At 45.6% G+C, this 20357-nt stretch overlaps 1 protein-coding gene and 1 long non-coding RNA gene across 3 annotated transcripts in view; one reads left to right on the top strand and one right to left on the bottom strand.

The window, feature by feature from the left end:
- The first annotated feature begins 4307 nt into the window (after positions 1-4307).
- The window catches only part of Spmap2l (sperm microtubule associated protein 2 like), a 42646-nt gene continuing 26596 nt past the window's right edge, over positions 4308-20357 (top strand). The window contains exon 1 of one of the 2 annotated variants that reach the window (XM_006250846.5): positions 4308-6115. In XM_006250846.5, the coding sequence (XP_006250908.1) occupies positions 5644-6115 (472 nt within the window). In that variant the 5' untranslated portion in view covers positions 4308-5643. The remainder of the gene's footprint in view (positions 6116-20357) is intronic. The other variant, NM_001017498.1, reaches the window with a different exon arrangement.
- Positions 8501-9580, bottom strand: LOC134481837 (uncharacterized). Its single transcript, XR_010057695.1, has 2 exons — positions 9482-9580; positions 8501-8620 (listed from the first exon to the last, which is right to left on the bottom strand). It is a non-coding gene; the product is annotated as an uncharacterized LOC134481837 (long non-coding RNA).

Genomic DNA, 20357 nt, shown 5'->3' with positions numbered 1-20357 from the left:
GTGTGGTTTATCAGTAGCAATATTTATATTAAAATATTTAGACTCTTTTTGAATAATAATGCACATATCTTTCCCCCTGACCCAGAGCAGTGAAGATGAGTGAGTGCTCCCAGACCCCTAAATATTAACTAAATAAATGCAGGAAGAGACTAGAAGCTTGTCTGCTGCCAGCCTGATACACCGGCTGAGACAGAGTAGAAGTGTGTTTTTAAATTGTTTAACCTGTTTCTTTTGCACAGAGACAGGTTTTCTTCACAAGACTGTTTTGCCTTTTGAGACAAGACCTTACACTGTACCCTGCAGTTCCCCTACCTCAGCCTCCTGGGTGCTGTGTATGCCACCATGCAGGGTGGTAGGATTGTTTTGTTGTTTTCTTTGTTTTTAAAAATTATTTATTTCGTGTATATGAGTTCTCTGCATACACATCTACAAGCCAGAAGAGGGTATCGGGTCCTATTATAGACGGTTGTGAGCCACCATGTTGTTGCTGGGAATTGAACTCAGGACCTCTGGAAGAGCAGTCAGCCCTCTTAACCACTGAGTCATCTCTCCAGCCCCATTAGGAATGTTTTGTAAAAGCAATTAGCTATACTTAACTACAGATACAATGCCTTAGAGGTTTACTGCTGTGAACAGAAACCATGACCAAGGCAATTCTTATAAGGACAACATTTAATTGGGGCTAGCTTACAGGTTCAGAGGTTCAGTCCCTTATCATCAAGGAGAGAGCATGGTGGCATTCAGGCAGGCATGGTGCAGGAGGAGCTGAGAGTTCCACGTCTTCATCTGAAGGCTGCTAGCAGAATACTCACTTCCAGGCAGCTAGGATGAGGGTCTTAGAGCCCATACCCACAGTGACACACCTACTCCAACAAGGCCACACCTCTAAATAGTGCCATTCCCTGGGCCAAGCATATTCAAACCATGACACACAGTAAGTCTGACTTGCTTTAATTTAATAATGATTTGCTTTAATTTACTAATGAGTTGTTTTTGGAAAGAGGATTTGGCCCATGCATCCTTTTAAAATTAGGAAACTCTGGCAAAAATACCAAATATGGCGAAGACGACAGCCATGCTCATAGCATATAGTTGTCTCTGCCATGCTCAAGTTACAACAATAGTTTGACTTAGGTGTGTGTCTTAGTTGGGGTTTCTAGTGCGGTGACAAAATACTAGGACTAAAGGCATAGTTTTCTTATACAACTCAAGACCACTTCCTAAGGGGGACCACGCCCACAGTACCCTGCATCCTCCCATGTCAATCATCAATCAAGAAAATGCACCATGGTCCTGCCCACAGACCAGGGTGGTGGAGGCAGTTTCTTAGTTGAGGTTCTCTCTTCCCAAATGACTCCAGCTTGTATCAAGTTGACATAAAAGGAGGCAAACAGACATGTTTACAGACATGTTCTTCCTCTGAGAAGTGAGTTCTCCTTCATGCTCAAGGCTGCAGCATCATGGTTAGCAGTATCCTATAACCAGCATCACTAGGATAAGAAAACATCAAAGCTCCTCCTCTCAGGCATGTCGAGGCCAGACTATACATTGATTTGAGAGAACTGGAAACCTGAGTGGACCCATGGACACATTCCTTAATCACCCTGGTTTTTCTCCCTGGGAAAAGATTGTCTCAGATGCAGACTCCCTCCAGCTGAAACTGGGCTTCTGTATGCTTTTGCTTAGGACATATAAACCCTTGGGTGCCTTTATCCGAGGTGAGAGCAATGTGGGGGTTTTATCGCATTCCGAGCTTAAATTGTATATTTTGGTAACAAGGGGTGTGGCTGGTGATTTTCCTCTGGGGAACAGCTATTGAGAAACAACAGGGCTCTCATCGATTGATGGTGAAATTGAATAAAGTAAGAGCTCTGTACTGGAGACATCTCAGGCTGCTGACACAGACACGTGTCACAAGAGCTTTAGGGGGAAGTGAGGCTCACCCAAGCTTTTGTGTTGTCAAAGGGGCTGCCCGGCTGGTAATTTTCCCATCATGCCTCATTAGGTGACATTTATTTCCTTGGAGAACCGATTGCTAGCCTGCCATGCTCAGAAAATATGGGTTCAGTCAAAACACCAAGAGGCGCATGCCACGTTTGCTTATTCTCTTTGTAAACATTTATTGAGCACCAACTTACATGCTGGAACTTCCAGTTTGAAGCAGTGGGAATTTAACTCACATTTGTCTGAACCAGAAAAGCGGGCTTAGCAGCCAACTTAGGAAGCTCACCATGGGCTGGAGAGATGGCTCAGCTCACAACCAAAAATATAAGGAAGCTCATCATACTGAGAAATGAGTACTCGGGGAGGGGAGCGTGCCTGACCTCCATATGTGCACAGTGGTAGGTCTACATGCACATACAACACATGTACGAAAAATGTAATCAGATCTTTAAGGAGTCTATGTATTGAATGTTTTACCTGCACATTTGGAAGGGCACTATGCGTGCGTGCCTGCATGCATGTGTGCGTGTGCCTGGTTCCTGAAGAGGCCAAAAGAGGGTGCCAGCTTCCCTGGAACTGGAGGATAGTCATTTGTCTGGGTATATGTATGGTGTGCACATCCCAGGTATACAGGAGACTGCAGAGGTCAGAAATAGTGTTGGGCTCCTTGGAAATGGAGTGAGAGACTGCTGAGAGCCACCCTGTAGCTGAGAGCTAAGCCCAGGTCCTCTGTAAGAGCAATAAACACTCTTAAGCACTGAGCCATCTTTCCAGGGTTCTAAGTGATCTTAAAAGCTGGGCCATCTACTCTGGCCCCCAAAATGTATTAGATTTTTTAAAAATGAGTTTAATGCAACAGATTACCGGATACATTCATACCCTAGAATGAGTCTTCTAATTCCACTCCTATTAACTTCTACAAAAATGCTGTCTTTAATTTATAGGATCGTAAATTCAAGAAGGACCCAAATGGTGTGAATGGTGTCTTTAGCTGTATATTTTGACAGATGTTTTATTTAACATTTTCAGTTCCTTCCGTGGAAAACACAGGACTGAGACCCCATCAGTTGGCCCTTCTTTCTCATACTATTTTGGTTATGAAAGTGAGCACTTTCCAGACTTTGACACACACACACACGGGATGATGTCACAGGTGAGGCAAGTACAAGATAGAATGAGGCCTGTCATTGGATGATAAGGAAGGATGGGCGGGAGAAAAGTTTGAAGGAAGAGGAGGAGACAGGAACGGAAGAGGAGAGAGAGAGTAGCTGGGGACAACATGGCAGCTGATGTTAAGATTCCACATTGTACCTTTACAGGTTTTTATAAAATGTTGTTGAGGGATGGGTGGTACTGAGATTTGTATGTTTAGCTGGGCAATTATATCTTATCAATTGGATCAAAGGTTATTGTGTTGTGTGTTCTTTCATGTGTAGACTTAAGTGTAATGAAGTGTGGGGCGGCTGGTCTGGGCTGCCACGGAGTTGGGATGTGTGTTTCTGGCATGGAAACCTGCCTTGAGAACTAGATAGGTAGAGAGGTTGCTGCCAGGCTCAGAGAGAGGCCTTCAGCAGTGTGATATGGGATGGAGCAGAGTGGGTGAGAGGCTTTGCTGACTGAGACTTAAGATATCTAGCAGACATCTTGGGGCACTGCAGTGCCGGACCAATAGTGGGCAAAAAGACTTTTATTTTCTATAATTTTATAACATACACACACACACACACATACACACACACACAGAGCACACACTCACGCATGTGCACATGCACACAGGCGGTAGGGGCTGAAAACACGGCCCACCACTTGAGGGGAAGCGCTTTTGCAGACGTTCCCAGTTCTGTTTCCAGCTCCTTTGGCAGCTCCTAACTGCCTGTAATTCCAGCTCGAGGGGGGGATCTGATGCCTTCCCCTGGATCCCGTGGGCACCAAAACTAACAGAAGTCCGCACCAGGACTCAAACATAGAACTTAGAACTTACAAAACTGAGGCAAGAAGAATGCCACAAGTACAGGAGTACAAGCTAACATGGACCACATAGTTCCAAGCCCCACCTTGAACTGCTGAATAAGTTTATCTCAAAAAAAAAAAAAAAGAAAAAAAAAAGTGGGTCAGCAGTAGAGAGGAGGGGCCCTAACAAGGCTACAAAAAATCTTGTATTGCAGAAGTATTGCTCTAGGTAAGTAGACGAACACACAATTGTGCAGTCCACAAGATTAATTACATGAAATAGGACTAGTGCATCTGTAGCGATAGCTTAAGGGCCAAGTTCCCTTTCTCCCCCAGCTATAGAATTAACAGGCAGGAAGATCTACAGCACATCAGGCTACAGCAGAGACATCTGGAGCACCACAGACTGAATCAGCAGAAAAAAAGCATATATTGGGGGCGAGGAACACACAGGTGCATCCACACACAAGGAAAAGACCCTCTGCAGAGGGGAACTCGGGACTGGGGTTTTAAAACTTCAGGATAGTTTTCCTTCACCAATTTAGGGTTTGAAGGAAGCGAGGATGGTTGTCTAGTCCAGAACTGTTGTACAGGTTGAGCAGGCCTTGAACTTGTAGAGACAGTCTATCAGCAGGACGCCTGCTGGTGGGAGATAAAAGCCCGCACAGCTTTTTTTTTTTTTTTTTTTTTTTTTTTCTGGTTTTGCGTTTTTATTGGGGTTTATCATGGGCAGGAGGAACTGCCACCATAAAGTATGCCCCTCCCACCAAGCCGGTCCATTCTAATCCTCCTCCCGGGCCTTCTGCGACTTTTTCTTTTTCTTTGTGCTGCTCTTTGTGCAGCTTGCAGCAGCCTCAGGCTCCTCAGAAAATTTCCTTTTCTTCTTAGGGGTGATGGGGCTCGCTGCCTCTTCGGGTTCACTGGCCACTTCCTCTTTAGGTAAGGACTTCTTTTTCTTAGGAACACTTATGCTGCTAGAAGCCATCTCTTCAAGATCACTGGCCAGCCCGCACAGCTTTTAAGTTTCCACGCCTTTATCTCAAGTCACGAGAGTGCGGAAGAAGACGGCCATCTTGGAAACTCACCACCTTTATTGTCTAGTCATGGCCTCTCCCTATCTGTCCAACTCCTAATCTCACTTTGATAGGTCTTTAATGGTACACAAGAAGTCCTTGAGTGTATGTTTGCTTTTACAACCTGTTGAAGTGTTTTGTTGTGAAGGCGTGCTGAGTTTCACATAAAGAAGCGGTTAAAGTTCTATACATCTGATAAATACTAAGCTTGGACCAAGTGCCATGCTAATTAGTGTCCTTCCCCTTGCAACCTTCATTCCAACTGCTGAATTCTCACTGCCTTAGTGATGGGGGACTTAAAAGCCCCCAATCCTCTCCCAGTCTTTGTAAAGAGTTGGTGTCGAGAACCTGGGTAACCTAACCAGTCAGGAAGCACGGCGGGTAGTGAGGCTTCTCCCTTCACACCGAAAGTGGGAGCAGGATCTCCCCTCTCCTGGCTCGGTCACCCGCGCTGTGTCTAACAGAGACGCATCCTAGGAGAGCTTCGTGTCTCCATAGCAACTGGTGGTCCAGGAGCGGAGGCCCGACCGACGGGGCGGGGCTAGGCGGCTGGGGCGGAGCTGAGTCTGTCCCGGGCAGGGCGCCGGCTGCCCCGAATCACCAGTCCATTCCGCGAACTGCGCTTGGGCGGCTGGCGGAGAGTTTGAACCCCAGGTAGCCAGAGCTTCTAACCGGAATGGAGGAAGGAGACTTCTCAGGATCCGAGCCATCTGAGGTGACGGATGGGCAGAACACCAACACCACGATGACGACCGAAACACACACAACCACTGAACACCAACCGAAGCCCCTTGTGGTCAGGCTCCTGGAGGTGCACAACTGTGATGAGGATGAAGAGGATGAGGAGGAAGAACAAGAAGAGGACCACGAAGCGCCCAAGACTCACAAATCCCACGAGGCCTCCGTATCCTTCAAGTCCGTCAACTCCAGTGATTCCCCCAAGGCCAGCGACCTTCCCCTGTCCTGCAAGGCCAGTGACTTCCTTGGGTCCTCCAAGGCCAGTGATCCCTCGGAGTCCTTCAAGGCCCTTCAGTCATCGGAGAGCCAGGAGGATGTTAAAGATGACTTGTTTTCCAACGCAGTGATTAGGACCTCCCCATCTTTGATGACCGGATACCCACCGCAGCTCCAGCTGACTTCCCTGAGAGGTAGGTTTAGCCCTGACCCCACTGAAATCCAGCCATCTAGAACTCGGGAATCCGCGCTAAATTTTTGTGTGTTGAAAAGGAACTTGACTCTACCTGCTGCTTTGCAGCCACCTCCCTTGGCACTTCAAGGAATCCAAAGGGAAGCTGACACCCTAATAATGACAGAAGCCACCTCACACTTCCGCGATTGAAGGTTCAATCGCGACACATACTAGGCAGGCACTCTAGGCCAGAAGCCTTTAATCCTTCGGTTTAGTACACATTGTTAGGTGTTACACCTCGACGATTCTTTATTATTTACACTTGAGGTGGTTTTTTTTGTTTTTGTTTTTGTTTTTGTTTTTTGTTTTTAATGATTTCTCTTACTTCCCAACCAAAACAGATCCTCAAAGGGAGGATGTTTTGTCAGTGTCTGGGAAACATTCAGGTAACAAGTACTGAAAGAGGGCATGCCACAGTTCATCCTCTGGTCAGACCCTCTCAAACTTAACAAGGTAACAAGGCCAGCGGACTTGAATGGAAACATCCCTGCTGTTAGCACTTGAGTTCATTTCCAGCTCTTCTCCAGAGACCGTTTGCACTGGACCTGCAATCCCATGTTCTCCCTAGAGATTGTTTCTCAACTGGCCCCAGTTCTATGGTTTAGTACACCTGTCACCCCTTACTACATCTCCCACCACTTCACTAGCTCTGGCTGGCCACCATACTAATGACAGATCTCCACCCCTGGTTAATCTCAGCAATCCATACCCTGATCTCCACACTCTTGCTGTACAAAATTACATTATCGTGCTGATTGGTTTTATTTCAACTTCATTACTACAAATTTTAATTAGTACTGGGAACTTTCTGACAGACTCCCTTTTATTATCAGGTGAGTTTTCCCAGGCTCTGACATGACTAAATGCATTCTTCTTCTTCTTCTTCTTCTTCTTCTTCTTCTTCTTCTTCTTCTTCTTCTTCTTCTTCTTCTTCTTCTTCTTCTTCTTCTTCTTCTTCTTCTCCTTCTCCTCCTCCTCCTCCTTCTCCTCCTCCTCCTCTTCCTCCTCCTCCTTCTCCTCCTTCTCCTTCTTCTCTTTTTTTAAACATTTATTTATTTCATATATATGAGTGCACTATCACTATCTTCAGACACACCAGAAGAGGGCATCAGATCCCATTACAGATGGTTGTGAGTCACCGTGTGGTTGCTGGGATTTGAACTCAGGAAGAGCAGTCAGTGCTCCTAACCACTGAGTCACCTCTCCAGCCCCCAACCAAATGCACTCTTTATTCTCCACCAACCTTCACACTTTTGTCTTTCACCCACTGGAAGACTGTACCTTATATTTTGTCAAGAAATAGAAGCAATTGATCATGAACTCACTAACTGGCCTCCTGACACGAGTACTCAGAGTCTGCCTTTTCTCGTCTTTCAGGAGAGACTTGTGCTTGTTTTTTGTGAAGCTGCATTCTCCACCTATGCCTCAGATTCCACTTGTTTCCTGAAGAACTCTGTTCTTACATTGGTCTCCACTCCTCTACAGCATGAATGTCTTCTTTTCTAATGAATCAGTCCTTCAAGCAAACACACTCTTAACTTGAAACAACCTTTGACCCTATGTCTTCTTTACCCCCCACCCCAACACACACACACTAGATCCACTTCCTCCTCTGATTCCCCTCTTGGCTACCTGCATAGGTCTCTCTTCTCTCTTATGTCATCAAAACCCCATCTCTGTCCTGTGTGTTGGGACCCTCGGTCCTTAGGCATGAGTCACTGGATTTCACATTTTGATGTCCTCATTGGAAGGTTTTGTTTTTCACCCCATCTTAGGCCCCACCTTCTCCCCCAAGCTCCTTTTAAGTGCTGCGCCATTTCAAAATCATCTTTCAAGCACTCTCTCCAGCTGTTTCCTGTAATTTGCACTCAATCCGTTGTCTCCTTTTACCAAAATTTAGCTCAACAGGCACCATTAGCCTACTGGTTCTACTGCTGTTTGGTTGCATGTTGCTGTGCCCTGCGTTCTCCCGTCTCTCCTTGCCTTACCCTCCATGGCCCACTTTGTCCCTAGGTCACATCTATAGTAATATTCTCTTTCTTTCTGAAAGTCCCAGGCTGGCCTTGACTGGGATCCTCCTGGATCCTCTTTGTCCTGGAATTACAGACATGTGCTGCCACGCTTAGCTAGTTCTTCTGGGGACAGACAGATAACACAAAAGGAAGATAGACAACTGTGTGGACTGGTCTCTAAATTCATGACCTTGAAACTTCAAGTGGCCCCCTTAGCACTCTCAAACTACGTTTCCAAATGCCTCAGAAACCTCAGCGTTCACTTTCCTTACTTCCCTCTATCCCTTTCTTTAACACCGCTTCATCAAACATATAAAACCGAGGCTAGAGAGTGGGGAAGAGGGAATGTTGTGTCAGTATGGGGACCTGAGTCCTGATCTCAGCATCCATGTTGTGAGTGTGGCTCTTTTCCCCGTAAAGTCCAGATGGAGGAGACAGACAGAAGGATCCCCCTGTGTCAAAGGAATAAGTTGGACAATGATCAAACAGGACACCCAGCCATTCTCGTCTGGCTTCGCTTGAGCACACACACACTACTCACACTCGTTTTCTCTCTACCACAATGCACCTAAATAACCCCTTTCTCCAGTCCCTGCTGGATGAATCGTCTTTACATCTATTGATGGCCACTTCCGCCTTCTATCTGTTGGACTCATCCAATCTAACTTTAATTTTTAAAATGATTGTGTGTAGTGTGTATGGATATATACCAATGATGCATGTATGTGGATGTGTGTGTGTGTGTGTGTGTGTGTGTGTGTGTGTGTGTGTGTGTACCACGATGTTAAGGTGGAGTCAGAGAACTGTTCTGCAGAGTCTATCTTTATGTGGGTTCTGCCAGGCCACACACTGAGTCACGTCACCAGCACCATCAAATCTTTCTCTGCTGCCTCTTTTGGTCCCCTCTTTCTTGGACCATCCCCATTGGGATGCAAATGTTATACAATTACTGTACCTGAAAACAGTCACAGACCTTCCCTCAGCCCCGTGGAACCTTCCCTTCTAGCTACCACTCTATTTCTCTGCCTGACTTAGAGGGGGACCCCAAAAATCCTCAAGATAGTTAACATAGTTGTTTAAAAGTCATGACTTCAGTGTCCTCTTTTTTTTGTGTTCTCTTGAGAACTAGTTAAGTTGAACTTTCATTCCCTCCACTGAGCAGAGGCTGCTTTTGTTGAGGTCACAATGACCTCTTCCTGCTCAAAATAAAGGTGGACCCTTCATTTGATACATTTCCTTCTATCCCGGGATACCAGTGTCCCTGTCAGAATACCAATGTCCCTGTCAGAATACCACTGTCGCTGTTACCCTACCTCATAAATTCTTCCTGACTCTATTTCCTTTGCATGGAGTCTTCTCTCCCCAGTATTTGTGTTGAAGCCACCGATGGCTGAGTCCTCTCAGATTCTTCTAGAATTTCCCTTTATTCTCTGCATGATGTCATCGGTTCCGTGGTCTCATTGCCAGTAGCTTTTCAAATTATTTACAGCTTTAACTTCTTCCCAGAACTGTTACGTAGCTCTCCTTGCCTGATTATCCACATGAAGCAGGCTCAATGTCTCAAGGAAACCTTGACAACTTTAAACCACAAACAAATCCTAACTCTGAGCTGCATACTATGACCCTTTGTTAGTACCAAAATCATTTGTATTTTGTATCTTGTATTATATTTACGGTATTATCGTTTTTATGTCTTGCCTAGTGGACCACAATAGCTAGTGGCTCTTAGCTCCAGCCTCCAATTCATTGTTCACATAGGGGTCAGGGGAGTCTTCTAAAATACACATTACATACAGATTTCCTGCTCCCAACCACCCCAGAGGGAGTTCCAACCTTATGTGGCTTAATAATCTAAAGTCTAATTAGAGGGTCTCTCTAAACTTCACTTGATCCAGCCTAATCATTACCCTGATTTTGGTTTTTGAGATAAATTTCCATTACTCCACATTGGCTTCAAACTCAATGTGTAGCAGAGAGTGACCTTAAATTTCTGATCCTCCTCTTCCTCCTCCTCCTCCACGGTGCTTGGGATCCCGGGCATAGACTGTTGGATTTGGTTTATGATGGGCTTTGTGTGGGCTTGGTAAGTACTCTCTCCCTCAGCACAGCTACATCTCCAGCCCACCAGCCTCATCTTGAACTTGACCCAGCATGTCCTATACTTTTGGACTCCCACTCGCCCGATTGGGGTTTTTTTGGTACGGCACCCTCTCCTACCACTGAATCATGTCACCTTTCTTCAGCAAGGACACTGTCAGATCAAATATTTGATCTCTCCATATACCGAAACCAATAGTCTATGGTCTGCTAATGAAAAAGAACACATCCGACTCTGATATGTGTCTCTGTGTTTAGTTCTTTACCTCATTACGTCTCATGAGTGTAGAGCTTAATTTCTGTTGGATGGAGAAACTCTTTATTGACTTCTGTGTCATGAAATCCAATGGGTCCTTTTGTGTCCTGGATGTTGTAAGAAGATTCAGGGTTAATACCCATGAGAGATGTAGAACAGATTTTGATGCAGGATATGCATACCATAGGCACTAGCTGTGGGAGTCTTGGTGTTAGCTTATTCAATCTCTTGGCAGCATTTTATACATTTGGCTATTCCCTTGGAACACAGACTTTCTCATGTCCTTGGGGACAGCACACCCTTGTGAGAACAGAATTGAGAATGGGGGGATAAGGGTGGGGTGAGAGACCAGGAGGTCACGTGACGAACCTCAGGGAAATCTGACTCTGGAGACCAGCATCAGGGTGCAGATCTGAGTTGATTGTCCAGCTCACAAGCTCATATACAGTGTTTGAGCCCATCCCAAGCCCCCAAATCCTTGGCCAATCGTATCTTGCCACCCCATTACAGGGCTCTGATGAAAGCCATGCCTAATGAGGTAATTCAGAAGGAGTGGGGGGAGTATCATCCCCTGTGAGGATTTACATGAAATTTGGGGCGGGGGCAAGGGCGGCTACTGCCCTGGCTCAGTTCCTCTTTGCTGCCTCACCAACTGTGCCAGGAGCCATCTTATCTAACACCCTGTGCGGCGTAGATCAGAAGAACTCTTCGAGGAGTGGAGGAGCCTGTGGCGCCTCGTTCTCCATCCCACGGTTTCCTTCTCAAGGTGTCCATACCACAGACACACCCTAGTTTGTTCCTCCAGCTTGTTCTCTGAATCCCCCTGCATCCCCCAGTCTTAACAGATACCTTCCCGATGCTATGTCTTGTTCACTTTAGACTCAAAATCTCCATACGTAACTGAGACTGACCAGAATTCAGAATCCTCCTGCCTCAGCCTCCTGAGGGCTGAGATCACAGGTGTGTGCCATCAAGTACAATTGTTTTTTGGTGTGGGGAATGTATAGGGTCCTTATAATAAGTGTGCTATGCTTGAAACCTAATGGTGACAATGTCAAAATTTATTGGGTAAAAATAAACTTGATTGATGGTATCAGTTTCATTCATTGGATTTACTTGCAAGAAGTCCCAGTTTCTCTTTATAGGTGGTCATTAGCAAGTATACCTCCTCCTCCTCCTTCTCCTCCTTCTCCTCCTCCTCTTCTCCTTCCTCCTCCTTCTCCTCTTCCTCCTCTTCCTCTTCCTCCTCCTCTTCCTCTTCTTCTTCTTTCTCCTCTCCCTCCTCCTCCCTCCTCTCCCTCCTCGCCCTTTTTCTTCTTCCTCCTTCCCCTCCTCCTTATTCTTTTTTGAAATAGGGTCTTTCCATGAAACCCTGTCTGTTCTGTTCTGGAACTCCCTAGGCAAACCAAGGTGGCCTTGAACTCACAGAGATCTGCCTGCGTCCAGTCCTGGGTACTGAGATTAAAGATGTGCGCCAAGCACAGGTTCTTTTATTTCAGTCCTAACTGCTAACGTTAACTCTCAGATCACACAGTCATCATAGGTACGCAATACTACTCATCGGGGGAGGGGGTAAGCAAAGCAGAGAGCTGTTACTGACGCAGAGTTACTGTGGCGATTAGGTAAGACTTTAAGGAGCACAATTAGAGAGCCTGGAGTGGTGGCACACACCTTTAAACCCCGGGGTTTAGAAGGCAGAGATGGGAGGGTGTCCATAAGTCTGAGGCCCGCCTGTCTCAAATAGGAAAGGAGCACGGTTTCAGAGTTGAGTTGAGCTGAGCTGCAGAGGTGAGGTGCAGGACTGTGAAGTCATGAAGGCAGCGACTGCAGGCCTGTGGAAGCCCAGTCCAGACAGCCAGTAGTAAAGCATGCTGTGTCAGTAACGGAGATAGTCTGAGTGAAGCCCCAAGACAGTCAAGAATTCTCTGCCTATTGGTCATTGGTGCATATGGTGGGGTCCCATGACAGGATATGGGGTTGGTCACCACCACAGTTAGATGACCTCTTCTATACGGGCTCCAAGCGTGGTCTTCTTCTTCAGTCTGGCACGTCTTTGAAAAGTTCCCAAGCCCATATCTTCTGTTATGGCTTCCATGCGCCCTGTTCATTTGTTCCCAGTGTACTTGGGAAAGTTTACAGCCAGTGCCTCAGTACTGAAAGAGCCACTTGTCATTCTGAGCCTCACGGCTGTGCCTAACAGGCAGCCTCTACCTGTACAGTGAGATAAAAAGCCATCTGCCTTTGCCTCTGCACCGAACATGGCACCAAATTCTGCTGGGGGCAAAATACAACGGAAAAGCTGCTGTTTCCACACAGTATGGGGTAACTTAGAGCCAGGCACAGTGTGAGCATGGCGCTCTTCAAGCACAGTGGGCAGCACTGTCCTCGGGAGCCATATCTCTACGTTCCCTTCGCCCTTAAGTGGGATCCTCGGATCAAACTTAGGTCCTCAAGTTTACGTCAGATAACTACATCTGACAAGTACCTCAGCAGATACTTTAATGTTTTACTTTGACGTAGAGTCTTGCTACATTGCCCAGACATGCCTCAAACTTGTGATTCCTCTGCCTCAGCCTCCCTAGTAGCTAGGATTATAGGCCTGCATTACAAAGCCCAGCACCAAGCTACATTTTTATATTCTTGCTTACTCTCTCTCCCTTAATGCCAACTCACATATTCAATAGCCTACTGGACATCTCCACTCAAATGGGGTATTGGTATAGAGTAGTACAGACATGAGGCTGTGTATAGCTAGCATTTTACTATGTCCCTGCTCACTCAGTAATGAGTCTTCCACCCACTAAACACTGTCTGGGTGCCTAGTTAGAAGATGCCCTGCTGTCTTTGATGTGCAAGGAAGAAGACATTTATCGAGATTCAGTTCACAGCGTCAAGATATATAATGGGTTCTATCCACCATCAGGCCACTTAACAATCATAGCTATGATTAAAACTTATCACATACTGTATTCACATATAGGCTCTGGGATGTGGGTGCGTGAGTATAACGTGGATTCCATTTTTGAGCTCCTATCTATGCGGTTAGGGAGAATGGGGGTGTCCATAGCAATAACACATTCTTAGCATAATAGGAAAGAGGGCTGGAGTGTCTCACAGGACAGTTCACTTCTGAGTTAGCAGGTAATGATAGCCTCCTCCTAAGTAAAAGAAAAGCTTAGAAGAAAGCACATCTAAAAAGTATTCTTAAAGCCACTTACCTAGAACAATTGAGAACCACTGACCTAGAGTATTCAATGTGGATTTAGGGAAGCAATTTAAATAAGGTCTCAGAAGAGTATAGTAGGTCATAGCGAGTGAAAACTTTCTCCTTCTCTCAGTGCCAGGGATCAAACCCACAGCTTGGCTGTATCCTCATGTCCTTAGTTCTATAGGGCAACATACACTATGTAATTCATGCTGGCCTTCGACTCCAGAGCCTTCTGTTTCTGCCTCCTAAGTGCTGGGGTTACAAGTGTGCACTACCACAGCCTGCCAAGAATTGTCTAAATTTAAAACATTTTGAGGCCAGCCACATGGCCCAACAGATAAAAGGCACTTACCACCAGATCTGACAAACTAAATTCAATGCTCAAGACCCGCATAGAAGAAAGAACCAACTCCAGCAACAGTTTGTTTTAGGACACACACACACACACACACACACACACACACACACACACACAGGGGGGGAAAAGAAACTCACAAACAGTGTAAATACAATTTAAAAACTTTTAATCGCAGACCACAAGAAGTTCAATAAGAAGGAAGACCAAACTCTGGTTGCTTCAGTCCTTCTTAGAAGGGGGCACAAAAATGCTCACAGAAGAAAATATGGAGACAAAGTGTGGAACAGAGACTGAAGGAAAGGCCATCCAGAAACTGCCACACATGGGGATCCATCCCATATATAGACACCAAACCCAGACAATATTGCAGATGCCAAGAAGTGTATGCTGACAAGAGCCTGATATAGCTGTCTCCTGAGAGGCTCTGCCAGAGCATGACAAATACAGAGGCAGATGCTTGCAGCCAACCATTGGACTGAGAATGGGATCCCCAGAGGAGGAGTTAGAGAAAGAAACTGAAGGAGCTGAAGGGGTTTGCAACCCCATAGGAAGAACAACAATGTCAAACAACCAGACCTCTCAGAGCACCCAGGGACTAAACCACCATCCCAAGAGTACACAAGGATGGGCCTATGGCTCCAGCTGCACATGTAGCAGAGGATGGCCTTGTCTGAGCATCAATGTGAGGAGGGGCCATTGGTCCTGTCAAGGCTCGATACCCCAGTGTAGTGGAATGTCAAGGCAGGGAGGTAGGAGAGAGTGGGTGGGTGGGGGAGTGGGGGAGCACCCTCATAGAAGCAGAGGGAGAGAGCGGGTTTCTGGAGGGGAAACCAGGAAAGGGTTTGAAATGTAAATAAAAAACATCCAATAAAAAATAAAAAAAAACTTTCAAAAAGTGTTTTGACATTTTTAAGACTTTTATAGATATAAAGGCTAGAGTCATATAAAAAGTACACATCTCAGCCCTGCCCTGTGCTCTCCCAACTCCTCTCTGACCTTTTACAGGGAACCGATAGTTTGCATGTCTTTATAGAAACAAGCATAAGCGTGATTTCCCATGTCTTCCTCCACAGTAGCGCAGTGCATGATCTGCATGCATTCTTTCTTTCACTGGACAATACATCATTTCTTTCTTTCTTTCTTTCTTTTTTTTAAATGCGTATCTGTGAGGCGCAGTGGCCCACGCCTGTAAGCCCAGCACTCAGGAGGCAGAGGCAGGTAGATCTCTAAGTCTGATGCCAGCCTTGTCTACACAGTGATTTCTAGGACAGCCAGAGCTACATAGTGAGACCCGTCAAACACAAAACACAACACAAAACAAAAGTATATCATATCTCCTTATTTAAACCCCTCATTGCTTCCTAGACCTTGCTGAGACGTACAGTAGAGACATAGGCACACGTAGTGCCAAGAGAACTTCCAGAAGGTCGCCGCAGAGTGCAATGAGCAATTAAGAAACTGTGTCACGGACATGCCTGTCTCAGTGTTTTATTTCTGCAATGAAACACATGACCAAAGGCAGACTGGGGAGGAAAGGGTTTGCTGAACTTTCGTCTCCACATTGCTGTTCATCACTGAAGGAAGTCAGGACAGGAACTCAGACGGAGCAGGAGCTAAGGCAGAGGCCACGGAGGAGTGAGTGCCGCTTACTGGATTGTTCCTCATGGCTTGCTTGGTCGACTTTCTTATAGAACCCAGGACCATCAGTCCAGGGACGGCCCCACCCACAGTAGACTAGGCCCTCCCCCATTGATCATTAATTGGGAAAAATGCCTTATAGCTGGATCTGGAGGCGTTTCCCCAAACGAGGCTCCTTCCTCTCTCCTGACTCTACCTGTGTCCAGTTGACACATAACCCCAGCCAGTCCAATGCCCAGAAGAGGCAGTGCTTTTATTACGGTTCCTCCTCCCAGGTGACTCTAGGTTTGTGTCCAGTTGACAGCTGAACCCAATCGTGAGCATGGACTTATTTCTGTTTCCACCCGTTTATGTGCTATGCCTTCCACTCCTTAATCCGAGGGAGGCAAACACTAGTGGAGGAGGAGAGAAAATAAAACAAAACAAAAAGAATGGGGGTTGGGGATTTAGCTCAGTGGCAGAGCGCTTGCCTAGGAAGCGCAAGGCCCTGGGTTCGGTCCCCAGCTCCGAAAAAAAGAACCAAAAAAAAAAAAAATGTATAGCGAAGCCCAGCATAAAGCCATCTGGAACATTCTACCACTACAAGCACGTACACTAGCTTTTGAAAACACAGAAATCCCCTCTGGCACATTTCTTGGTAGACTTCTTCTTCCATGTTTTGCCCTCCCAGGTCAACTTCCCCTCATTGGTATGGAGTTCTTAGAAGGCAGGCAGGGCCAGGTGAGGATTTCTTCCATGTTGACATTTCATCTTCGTTACCTTACAGGACTTACCCCAGGGAATGACTGGGTCGGGTAGGAGGTCCTGGAAGCCTCCGTCCAGAAGGTGGCAGTCTTGTCCATCGATGACGCAGAGTCCCACACCATCAGCCCGTTTGCCGGCTGTAGAGGCTGTGCTATAAGCAATGGGGTTTGGTTCCGCGGGGTAAAATTGAAACCCGGAAATGGCGTGATGGAGCTGTAACGTTCTGATGGTCTCTGGGAGGAAGAAGTAAGTGCTCAGCCATCTCGCTCCAGATCCTTCAGCTTGCTGGATCCCCTAGAGAAGACGCAAGGTCCCTCCAGGGTTGGAGGTCAGTTGACCTAACCACAGGTCCCGCAGCCCTTCCTCCTCGCTGTTTTCAGTCACACTGGTCTCATGGCACTGCTGTGCCTGTGACCCATCTCCTTCACAGGGCTTTCAGACTTCCTCTGCTGCAGTGCTCTCTCTGAGTTCCTTCTTCCCTAAAGTTGGCAATGTCTTCTGCTCAGCCAGCGCAGCCAGCGTATGCATCATTTCTACCCTGGACCTACTTACCTGATTCCTGTCCATCTTTCTCTCCATTGTGTTAAGCCGCACAGGATAGGACTATTTACAGGGACTTTAGACTCTTGGGTTTTTTCCTACTCTAAAGCTTGGAAGAGGTGGATGAAGGGAATCTTCTACATGAACGCTTTTGTTACCCTCTTGATTTGGTTGGGAGCTACTGAGCTCAAGAAACCGGTGTCCATGGATTGTTTTAAGTATTTGACAGCATTTTGTTGTATCTGCAAGACAACCCATTAGAGGAAGCACTATTTATGTGTCCCCTTTACAAATGAGCTGTTTGGGACACAGCAGTCAAATGACCAACCAGAGGTCATGCACACAGTAACAGCGGGTATTGAGCAGGGTGGGAAGACCCCATAGCCTTCTCTTCATTGTTACTCTACGCTCTTCCTCACTTCATGGGGAAATCCTGTTATAAGTGCCAGGAGTGACCCAAGGTTGGCCAATCTTTGTGGGGACCTTTAGTGTTTAGACTTTGTAGTGTGTGTGTGTGTGTGTGTGTGTGTGTGTGTGTATGTGTATGTGCACATACACACATATACACATGCACACATATACGCATACACACATATATGCACACACACATACACATACACACATACACACAAATACACACACACACACACACATTCTCCAAACTCACTCTGTAGATAAGGCTGGTTTTAAACTTAGAAAGGTCTGCCTGCCCCTGTCTCTGCCTCCCGAGTGCTGGGATTGAAGGCATGCAGCACCACTGCCTGGCTTCGTTTGTTACTTAATTATTGACTTACTTTGTTCTTGGTGTTGTTTTATTTTTAAGATAAAGTCTGGAGACTTTATTATCAGACTAACCTCAAACTGAAAATCCTCTGCCTTAGCCTCCCGGGTACTGACTTTACAGTGTATTTTATAGAATACTTCAGCTGACATGTTTGATTTATGACTCATGAGGGCCAGCAGGGAGTCTGGGTTTTAATGCAGTTGCTTCCTCTGTGCACATCTCTGACAATGTGTGCTGCCTCTCTAAGTATGCAAGCTTTTAGAGAGAAATAAAACAGGCAAATACACATTCATAATCATCTTTAACTGTCCACATGAGACTAAAATGACATACTATAATAAATGTCATAATTAGAATTATTTTTCTTTTTCCAAGTTTTAAGAAAAGAATCCATCACCAGGCACAAGTTTCCTTATTTGAAATTATTTTTTGAAGCATTCACACAATCATGCAGTATGTAATACTCATGTTTGCCCCCTACAATCTCCTTCCATGAGATACATGCGCTCCAAGAGTTTAGGACAGGGACTCTTGTCCCCGGCTTCATCTCTTTCCTAACTTCATGTCCTATTTTTCAAAATTGTTAGTAGTTCAGAGTCCAATTGCTCATGGCCATGCTATCTACTGGGGCCTGAGCAATCTACCAGCCTCCAGTCCCCAAAGTACAGAGTCACCACCCCTCCATCAACTTCTAATATCTCCTCAATAGGGGTGGGGCTTGGGGCTCCTCCCACATCCATGCTTTGTTGGTCTGGGCTGCTGAGGTGCTGTGTGAAATAGCCCTGTTGTATCCCAACGCCAGCACACACCAGCTCTCTTTCCTGACTGCTTTTACGTTCTTGCTGGGTGTTGGATGAAGTAACAGCTGTTCAGTTATTGTATTTGGCCCTCTCACTGGTTTTGACTCTTTGTTTTAGTGTCTACCTGCCACAAAAGGAGCTTCTTGAACCAGTGTGACCATTTAACAAGGCAATGATAGGTTCCCCTCGAGCCTACCGTTTCTTCAGCTACAGGATTTTGACCATGTTTATAGCATCAAGCGTGAAATAATTCCTATAGAACAGGCCTCACAGCCCTTCAGAGAGCAGCCACCTCCACAGCTGTGAGGCCACTATTGCACAAGTGGGCATGCATTGCCTGCAGCTTGAAATTGTATGAAAATATTTCATTTAAAAACGTTGTTGTTGTTGTTTTGCTCTTTGTTTGTTTATTTGACATGCATAGTTAACATCACTAGTGCCACTGAAAAATGTCTCTTGTTTTTCCTTTAAAAGAAAGCTTCAAATACATAAAATAGAGTGTTATAATAGCAAACGAACTTGTGTGTCCATCATCTAGTTTTAACAATAAGTTTTTGGGATCAAGTCCTCTTTTTGTTTTATTTTGCTTTTGTTTTTCTCCAGATGAGTTTCTCTGTGTAGCCCTTGTTGTCCTGGAACTCTCTAAGTAGACCAGGCTGGCCTCAAACTCCTAGAGATCCACTCGGGGAGCACTGGGATTAAAGGCATGAACCTCACTCACCACTGCCCCTATTGGAATCCTGTTTAATTCAGGCATTTTCTTCACTGCCTACTCCAAATTTGGGGGGCATCCTGCAGGGCAAATTTTGTTTTAGAGAAAATTACAGACACCACGGCATTTTACCCATAAATACCTCTAATTGCTAAGGATTTAAAACTTCACAATAACTCTGCCATTGTTGTAGCCAAATTTATTTTTCGAATAGCCACAATAAATAGTTAAGCTCCCTAATTGTCTCAAAACTGCATCTCATTCATGGTGCATTGTGTAATTGCAATACTCAAAGAAGCAGAAGGATCACAGGTTCAAGGCTAACCTGGGCTAGTTAGGCAGTTCTAGACTAGGCTAGACTATATATAAAAAAAATCATCTTAAATTATTTTAATCCTTTAATTGCTCCATTTAGGACACAGGGCCACACATTTGGGAACTAACCCTATCACTTAATGCTCTATCTCTTTGAAACATTGTTTCTTCATTAGAAATATTCGGTGAAATTGCCCACTCCCTGCACATTTTGTAGAATCTTAACCTGTGCTCCCTGCTGCCTTGTTTCATGCACATCACCCTTGTAGACTGTGGATTGCTTCAGTTCAGAACAAATTCTTTTCGTCACTGTGTGCTTCCAGGGACTCACAGTTGGGGTGTCACACTTGATGTCTAGCTCTCCCACTAGTGGGGCATCTAGGCTGGGAAAGGAGAGATCACCACTATCCCTCCTTTATTTCCCTCAATGGTTTTAGCCACCAGTCTTTTCATTGTCTGCATCCCATTGGGTTAGTGAGTAGCTCTGTGTTTGAAGCTCTCCCTGGAAATCGTTCATGTGACAACTGAATTCTTTTTTCCATCCTACAATCTTATGTCCTTTATTCTGCTCTACATTGATTTTATAAAAAATAAAATTTAAGCCAAGCATGGTGGCACATGCCTTTAATCCCAGTACTCTGGAGACAAGAGGCAGATGGATCTCTGTGAGTTCGATGATGATTTCGATAGGGGAGTTCTCTGTAATCATTCTATTCTTGCATTTATTCAAGCTAATC

This window comes from Rattus norvegicus, chromosome 14 (assembly GCF_036323735.1).
Source record: "Rattus norvegicus strain BN/NHsdMcwi chromosome 14, GRCr8, whole genome shotgun sequence".
NCBI lineage: Eukaryota > Metazoa > Chordata > Mammalia > Rodentia > Muridae > Rattus > Rattus norvegicus.
Note: the sequence above shows the minus strand (reverse complement) of the source record. Positions and strands in the feature narration are given on the sequence as shown.